Source organism: Taudactylus pleione, unplaced genomic scaffold (assembly GCF_031769625.1).
Source record: "Taudactylus pleione unplaced genomic scaffold, aTauple2 ptg000318l, whole genome shotgun sequence".
Taxonomy (NCBI): Eukaryota; Metazoa; Chordata; class Amphibia; order Anura; family Myobatrachidae; genus Taudactylus; species Taudactylus pleione.
This window is the reverse complement of record NW_028284719.1, coordinates 3,285,074-3,294,297: the sequence shown is the minus strand read 5'-3', so window position 1 is coordinate 3,294,297 and position 9,224 is coordinate 3,285,074. Positions and strand designations below refer to the sequence as shown.

General features: G+C 42.9%; 1 protein-coding gene across 1 annotated transcript in view; it reads right to left on the bottom strand.

Moving 5' to 3' along the window:
• Positions 1-857: 857 nt before the first annotated feature.
• Positions 858-9,224, bottom strand: part of LOC148509662 (nicotinamide N-methyltransferase-like) — a 48,047-nt gene continuing 39,680 nt past the window's right edge. The window contains exons 2-3 of the mRNA XM_088442904.1: positions 3,261-3,468; positions 858-1,284 (exon numbers count right to left, since the gene is read on the bottom strand). Of these exons, the coding sequence (XP_088299030.1) occupies positions 858-1,284; positions 3,261-3,468 (635 nt within the window). The remainder of the gene's footprint in view (positions 1,285-3,260; positions 3,469-9,224) is intronic.

Below are 9,224 nucleotides of genomic sequence, written 5' to 3'. Positions count from 1 at the left end.
ATAGTAAGAAAAGTGCAGTGTAAAATAATTAGTTAAGAGCAGCCACAGCTGCATATAGAGAATGAAAATAAAAAAGTGAAGTACATGTATAGTAAACAAACAGTGACGGGTTAAAATGTGTTGTAAAAGAAAAATGTGTTATAATGCGGTGCCCTGATACAGATAAACCAAAGCAATCCAGGGGGACCCGCACCCCAAAAATGAACCAAAGTTTCACTAAAGTATATAACTTGTAGGATTTACCTAGAATTGTGCCTAATACCAGTGTGCATATACATTACAAGACTCCATGCTTTTAAACCAATAAGGTAGGGGTGCTAATCCAGACTGAGGGCATCTCTTTTGACTCAGGTGTGCAATAAAGCACATTAAATGGAGTATATGGGAAAGATTCATGGACTGCACACCCTGAATATATATATATATATATATATATATATATATATATATATATATAATGGCTCAAAAACAGACAAGTGCAGGACCCCCCCAAACTGGCCCAGCTAAGCTGCCCCAGGGTACCACCATATTAAGTAAAGTGCAGTGTAAAATAAATAGTTAAGACCAGCCACAGCTTCATATAAAGAATGAAAATAAAAAGTTAAGTACATATATAATAAACAAACAGTGAAGGGTTAAAATGTGTTATTAGAAACACAAGTTAAAAAAAAATAATGACAATTTTTTGAAAATTACTTTTTTTGTATACTAAATACTATCTATGGCACATGATAAGAGCTGTACAGTATGTAAGATTTAGTAAATGGCTGAGGGCTATAGAAGGTAAGAATAACTCTGATAGATCAGTAGCTTTTTAAGGAATCATCTATCAAACCAATGGCCACTACTCAGACATACTAAGTATTCCCTTTGACAGCTGTAAGGATAATCAATTGCTTATAATCTATGAGATCACTCTCTACTTTTCTATCAAGTAACTCACAGGAACTAATTACAAATCCTTCATCGGTGAAGGTCTTTCTTACAAATGTGTCATCATAAGTCAATGCATGCAGCCTTTCATTACCAGCTGTGTAATAAGTGGCATTTAGACCCCCAATTACAATAAAGTTTCCACCTGGTTTAAGCAACTTTGACATCTTCCTCAGGTTTCTGATGTAATCTTGTTGGTCCTGACTAACTGCTTCCAGCACCCACGCAGTGACTATACAGTCGGCTTGTGGTAACACCACCGTATCCGTGAGGTTTTCTCTGCTGAAGTCAATTTTCACAATGCGTTTAATTGTGTCCTTCAACTTTTCTTCCTTTTCTTGCTTTTCGACACTAAAATAATTAAACCATTATATTATATAATACAGCAGGTTCAAGTGACAGTGCAGAACTGTATATTTCACTTCAGTCTCTTTAAACCTTAACCCAGTGGTTCCCAAACTTTTCTGAATCATGGCTCTCTAGAGTATCAGCAGTGTTTTCATAGCAGCCCTAAGTCAAAAGTTTGTTATTGAGAAATTCAGAAAACAAATGTAGTGAAGTAAATTGTGCTTCCATGTCATCCTTACGGTCAGTTATGTGGTGGTGGACAGGTTTACGCTTGTGTTTGTTTACATATTTACATTAAGTTGACCATAAATAATTGGATTAGTGCTGGACCACCAACCTGAGGCATCACTGCAAGTGTCCCGAGGAACCCCAGGGAGCCACGGCACATAGTCTGGGGACCACTACCTTAGCCATTAAAAAAAAATTGCATCGCAGTGTGTGTGTGCGTGAACTGGCTGCTGCGATGGGGACTGTGATTGCAGCGGCTACGCAGACCCATCGCAGAGTAATTGTCAGGATGCGCCGTTTGTGGGTGGTGATGGTGGGGCGGTTGGCAAAATTCAGACGTGCCAGTGCATTTGCACGCCATTGTAGGGGCGTGCATAAATTAACCACTGTGATCCCAAACACAGTCTGAAGTCTCATAGTGTGCGTGGTTGTTTGCAATTCCTGAGTAAGGTCAGAGCTTGTGCAAGTGTGCGTGAGGCTGCGATGGTACTGGATTGTACCGACGGTTTCGCTATTCTTCTAAGTATTATGGATAGGTGCAATGTACAGTGGGCGTCCTTATGTAGTGCTGAGTTTGCATTGCGATTGCAATGGAGTAGCATACTATCGCAGTTGAACTGCATGCGTAAGCAATATTGCGACCCGTAAAGAATCAGGCCCTGTGCGGTCTTTGAGGGGTATTCAATATGAGAGCGAAAAGTCCGTACTGGACTTTTCGCTCCACATTGGAGATTTTCCTGGGATAAAGTAACGGGCGCGCGCCCGCTTTATCCCCGTATTCAATTTGAAAGCTACGAAAACGGGACCCAGAGAAGTAGGTTACCTGGAATAAATTGTAGGACCCCCCTAAAACTGTAAAAAACATGGGGGATCACTATGGGTACCCCCATTTTAGCCTGCAAATGAAAGTCGGGGATTTAAATAGCGGCTGCAGGTGTTTTTTTCCCGACATTGAAGAAGTGTTGCAGAAGAGCACTTAGGGGTTTTTTTTGTTTTTTTTAAGTGGTCCCATCAAATTTGGGGTACATGAAAATGGGTACTAGCATATTTTAAGTCCCTAAAGTCTTTATTTAAAAATTCTACAGATATATACCCGCCGCTAATAGCCTATTCTAGAATACACCTGCTGCATACTTGCAGAATAGCCCTGAACCTATTTCCCTATTTTTAAACACTTTTTTCCCATTTTTTGTTTTTTTCACCACAAATTTTCAATAATTTTTTTGGGGTGTCCCTATTTTTTTTTAAACTTTTTTTGACAGTTTATTTTAAAATGACATTCCCAGGGATGCAGGCTATTTTTTTTAATCCTGCACCCCTAAACCCCAATTCTCCACTTTTTTTCGCCACCTATCCAGTGGTGAAAAGTTATCCCCGTTTTTTTTCAAAGACTTTTCGAACCTTCGAAAAGTCTTTGAAATTAAATACGGTATAAAACCAAAACCAGCGAAAATGACGTCATCGGTGTAAAATTATCGCAAAAACTGACTTTTCGCTCCAAATTGAATTGCCCTGTTAATGTGTAAGGTTTCTTAATTAATGATTTCTTCCCTGGATTGCTACCTGCACAGTTGTAACTGTTGGATCGGGAGGTATACTGGCCACCAACTAGGAAATATTCACTATTATCAGCTAACTCTCTGATCGACATACAAAACTAAAACAGTTATTTTTTTAAGTTACATTTTTGTTATTATTTTTTCAAATGGACTCATCCTTCATGTTCTTGTATATTTAGAATCATATTTTACCTGATGCCTCCCAGCTCAGTAACAATCTTAGATGCATGAGTCCAATCGAAAGCCCCAGTGCGGGTGTTCACCCATTTGTTCAGTTCCATAATACAGGACTCTCTTAATTTTAGTGTAGTGATCTCTTTAAAAAATTCACTGATAACAAAAAGATGATGAACAATGGATCCTAAACTGATGTCAATCATAGTTTCTCCTTTTATACAACCTACAGGGAAGATTCAGATAAGAATAAAATCAACATTCTATATAGTTACTGTGGGACTTTGTGTTGTAAAAAAAATCAAATATAAAAAATAACGTGACACATGCTAGATATACAATTCTTGGGTGTCTGGTCAAGTTCTGATATACGCACTTCTTGTTGTGCAATCATCCACCCAAATTGTGCATATATTAGAGCACTTCCGCACGCCCAAGAGTGATATATCCATCAAATAAAATGGTCCCTGTTGTGACAAAATAGATTTATGTGGAGTTGATATTCGGTCAAACAGACCCAGAATAGTAGATAAAAAATTGCAAAAAGACTGTCTCATTTTAATTATTTAAAATAATTAAACATTTGATTGGATACAGAGTTTTAAATTCAGAATAAGCTGTTTAAACAGTTGGACATTAATGACTAGTGTCATTTTAAGAGTGGTTCATTTTGGAAAGAAAATATGTGTTGAGCAGTGAATTGTACAGACAGGAAGTTCTTAATGCTACCTTAGTGTCAGGGCTGGCATGTATATTCTCTGTTTGCTGTGCTGGATTCTGAAGTGGCTGCTACGGTTAAGTCCTGTTTAAGTTCTTTGTACTAGAATTGGTGTCAGGTCCTTTGAGTTATGAAGTCATTTTGGCATTTGTTTACATTTTTCTGTCAGAAATGTGTATTTCAGTGAGGCATTGATGTGTATGATTGTCACTAAGGCAGTTAATTTGGCAGCACAGATGTTGTAATGGTTAGCATTACTGCCTTACAGCACTGAGATTATGGCCCTAACTGTGTGAAGTTTGTATATTCTCCCTGTACTTGCGTGGGTTTCCTCCCATACTCCAAAAATATACTGGTAGGTTATTTGGCTCTCAAAAACATAACCCTAATGTGCATGTGATAGATTATAAGCTCCACTGGGGTACGGACTGATGTGAATGCACAAATATTCTCTTAAAAAGTGATGTGGCGCATGTGTGCGCTATAGAAATAACTGGTAATAATATTATTAATAATAATAATAATAATAATAATAATAATCATTATTTGCTGCTATTCTGTGAGCAGTCTCTGTGAGAGATGTTATTGTTTACACTTGGAGGGGTTTGGTGGATAAGGTAAGGGCCTTGGGGGAGGGTGGAGACTGTATGTCCTTGTGACAGAGTGGGCAGGGCCGACTCCAGGGGTCGGAGCACTCTGTGCCGGCCCATGGCAGTGCGCCCCATGCTCTTCTGCACGTACCCAAAAATGGGGGCGTGGCCTAATTGTCATAGGTCACGCCCCCTTACGTGACATTACTAGGAGGCATGCCCACATGGCACACCTCCAAACAACATCTGGCTGGGGGGAAGCCTCACTAGCTGGGCTTGCCCCAGCTTTCTCCCTTCACTGAATGGATGTTGGGGAGGGGTGCACTCTCAATGGGTGGCATCCCTGTGTAACCGCACTGGTCGAACACCCCAAGAGCCGGCCCTGAGAGTGGGTAGTGTATAGCCATCTCACCAAGGGCACAGGGCAGGTAGTTTATTTTCCTGTGGCTGGGGGTAGGATAGGTAGTGTATGTCCCCTGGGCAACTAGATGGGTAGTGTATGTTCCAAAGGACAGGGAATAGGGTGGGTAGTGTGTAACTCTTCTTGAACAGGGTACTGTATTTCTCAAGAGCCACAGGATAGGTTGTATAGTGTATGTGCCTAGGCCATGGGGGTGCACTTTATGTCCGGGGGCTGGAGGGTAGTAAAACTTACTGGGATCAAGGGGGTAGGGTTTAAAGTGCATGTCTCTGAGGCCAGAGGGTAGGACAGAAAGTGTATGTCACTAGGGCCGGAGGGTAGACCAGGTAGTGTATGTCCTGGGGACAGAGGGAACGGCATGTAGCATATGTTGCTGGGGTGTGGTTAGGGCAGGTAGTGTATGTGCCAGGGTGGCAGGTAGAGTTAAGTGCCTGGCAGGGCATTTACTGTTTGCTAATAGGTGAAAAGAGTCCGCACTGAAATCACAAATATAGTATAATTGCTATACAGAAAACCAAAATAATGGTCATTCATACAATATATTATTTGCATGATGACCCTCTTATTGGTGGTGCACCCAAAGAATTTGTGTAATACACATACAAAGATTGTTGCAAGAGACAACACAAGACAAAAACTTGCTTTTTGGGGCACTCTTAAGAAAATTATCGAAAAATGAATAATCGATGTTAGATTCATAAAATGTAACCTTTATTATATTCCCTCTAAAAAGAGTGATATTGGTACACTCTAATAATTAGACGAATGACAGTATGTATAACAATAAAACATCACAACTGTTGTATAAAGAAGGCGAAAAATTTTTAAATACTTGCTACAATAGAACCTGAGGTAAAGGATAAATACATATATTAAATTATAATATGCTTAAATCCTCAGGACTAAACCACTCCTATAAACACTAATAAAAAACCTCTTAAAGAGAGGTAATTTAAAAAGAGATAATTTTCTTAAGAGTGCCCCAAAAAGCAGGTTTTTGTCTTGTGTTGTCTCTTGCAACAATCTTTGTACATTTACTGTTTGTAGCAATGGGGGGGCTAGGGGAGATGAGGTGTCTGGCAGTGCCTTTACTGTTCAGGAGTGGAGGCCTGGGTGACATTAATTCTATTTCTCATCTTAGTCCTTAATAACTGGGTGACATTAATACTCCTGAAGAAGTCCCAAAGGGATGAAACGCGTTGAGGACATTTGACCCAGGCTCTCTAGTGTTTTTTGGATACATATCCATGAGGACTGGGTGCCCCTTTTAAAGATAAGCACAAAAACTCTATTTTTAATTTTTGGTTTATTTATTTTTTGTTTGTTTCATGTGATGTCTCCCCATACCTTGTAACTGAATAAAATAACCCTATGTTCAAATATACTGACGAGGGATTATTTATATTTAGCTCTCATATATTGAACATATATGCTCCGTAGAGGGACAGAAAGAGGGTAATAAAAGTTACGTGGTGGATGACAAACTACAGGCTATCTAATTAGCATTTTCTGGTACGCAGCCTCTATATGTAATTATACTACTACCAATTGAAAGGAAATACTACACTATATACATTCTTTCTCCTATGAGCCCATTTTAGCTTCTTAGAAGGTGATCAAGCAGATGACATCCCACTCAACCTGCCTTATATAGACCACCCACCTTACAGATAAGCTAAAAAGATTTTCTTTTTGGTACGCACAATCACTTCTATGAGCACGAATTATCACTATTTTTAAATACTACACTGCTAGGTGCATTTCTTCTTACACTTCTATATATATATATATATATATATATATATATATATATGTGTATATATACATACACAGTATATAATCAAACTACCATAATTATTTTTAGTGAATAATCATTTAACTGTACTACAGTGTAGGCTGATGTCAGTGAGGTGGTGATGTGCTGCTGTCAGTGAGTTGGTGATGTTCTACTGTCAGTGAGGTGGTGATGTGATGCTGACAGTGAAGTGGGGATAAGCTGTGGTCATTGAGGTAGGGATCTGCTGCTGTCAGTGAGAAGGTGATGTGCTGCAGTCAGTGAGGTGGGGATCTGTCAGTGAGGCGGAGATGTGATGCTGTCAGTGAGGTGGTGATCTGCTCCTGTCAGTGAGGCAGGGATGTGCTGCTGTCAGTGATGGGGCAATGTGCTGCTGTCAGTGAGGAGGGGATGTGCTGCTGTCAGTTAGGCAGGAATGTGCTCAAGTCAATGAGGCAGGCGATATACTGCTGTCAGCGAGGCAGCGATGTACTGCTGTCAGTGAGGAGGGGATGTGCTGCTGTCAGTGAGGAGGGGATGTGCTGCTCTCAATGAGGAGGGGATGTGCTGCTGTAAGAGAGGTGGGGATCTGCTGCTGTCAGTGGGCTGGGGATGTGCTGCTGTCAGTGAGATGGGGATGTGTTTCTTTCTGTGAGGCAGGGATGTGCTGCTGTCAGTGAGGTGGGTATCTGCTGCTGTCAGTGAGGTGCTGATCTGTTGCTTTCAGAAAGGCAGGGATCTGCTGCTGACAGTAAGGCAGGATGCGCTGCGGTCAGTGAGGTTGTGATGTGCTGCTGTCAGTGACGTGGGGATGTGATGCTGTCAGTGAGGTGGGGAAGTGCTGCTGTCAGTGAAACAGGTATGTGTTTCTTTCAGTGATCCGGATGTGTTGCTGTCAGTGAGGAGGGGATGTGCAGCTGTCAGTGAGGCAGGGATGTGCTGCTGTCAGTGAGGTGGTGATGTGCTGCTGTCAGTGAGGTGGTGATGTGATGCTGACAGTGAAGTGGGGATCAGCTGCGGTCATTGAGGTGGAGATCTGCTGCTCTCAGTGAGGTAGGGATCTGCTGCTGTCAGTGAGAAGGTGATGTGCTGCAGTCAGTGAGGTGGGGATGTCAGTGATGCGGAGATGTGATGCTGTCAGTGAGGTGGTGATCTGCTGCTGTCAGTGAGGCAGGAATGTGCTGCTGTCAGTGATGGAGCAATGTGCTGCTGTCAGTGAGGAGTGGATGTGCTACTGTCAGTTAGGCAGGAATGTGCTCAAGTCAGTGAGGCGGCGATATACTGCTGTCAGTGAGGCGGCGATGTACTGCTGTCAGTGAGGAGGGGATGTGTTGCTGTAAGTGAGGAGGGGATGTGCTGCTGTCAATGAGGAGGGGATGTGCTGCTGTAAGAGAGGTGGGGATCTGCTGCTGTCAGTGGGCTGGGGATGTGCTGCTGTCAGTGAAATGGGGATGTGTTGCTTTCTGTGAGGCAGGGATGTGCTGCTGTCAGTGAGGTGGGGATCTGCTGATATCAGTGAGGTGCTGATGTGTTGCTTTCAGAAAGGCAGGGATCTGCTCCTGACAGTAAGGCAGGATGTGCTGCTGTCAGTGAGGTTGGGATGTGCTGCTGTCAAAGACGTGGGGATGTGCTGCTGTCAGTGGGGTGGGGATGTGCTGCTGTCAGTGAGACAGGTATGTGTTTCTTTCAGTGATCCGGATGTGTTGCTGTCAGTGAGGAGGGGATGTGCTGCTGTCAGTGAGGCAGGGATGTGCTGCTGTCAGTGAGGTGATGTGCTGTTGTCAGTGAGGCGAAGATGTGCTGCTATTGGTCAGGAAGAGAAGTGCTACTGTGAGTGAGGCTGGGATGTGCTGCTGTCAGTGAGGCAGAGATGTGTTGCTGTCAGTAAGTCAGGTATGTGCTGCTGTTAGTGAGGTGATGTGCTGCTGTCAGTGAGGCGGAGATGTGCTGCTGTCAGTGAGGTGATGTGCTGCTCTCAGTGAGGATGGGATGTGCTGCTATCAGTGAGGCAGGGATGTGCTGCTGTTAGTGAGGTGGGGATGTGATGCTGTCAGTGTGGTGATGTGCTGCTGTCAGTGAGGCAGAGATGTGCTGCTATCAGTGAGGCGGAGATGTGCTGCTGTCAGTGAGGCAGAGATGTGCTGCTGTCAGTGATGTGGGGTTAAGCTGTGGTCAGTGAGGCGGAGATGTGCTTTTGCCAGTGAGGCAGGGATGTGCTGCTGTCAGTGAGGAGGTGATGTACTGCTGTCACTGAGGCTGTGAAGTTTTGCTGTCATTGAGGCAGAGTTGTGCAGCTGTCAGTGAGGTTGCTATGTGCTGCTATAAGTGGTGCAGGGATGTGCTGCTATCTTTGAGGTGGTGATGTGCTTCTGTCAGGGAGGCAGGGATATACTGCTCTTTGTGAGGTGGTGATCTGTTGCTATCAGTTAGATGGGGAAGTGATGCTGTCAGTGAGGAGGGATCTGCTGCTTTCAGTGAG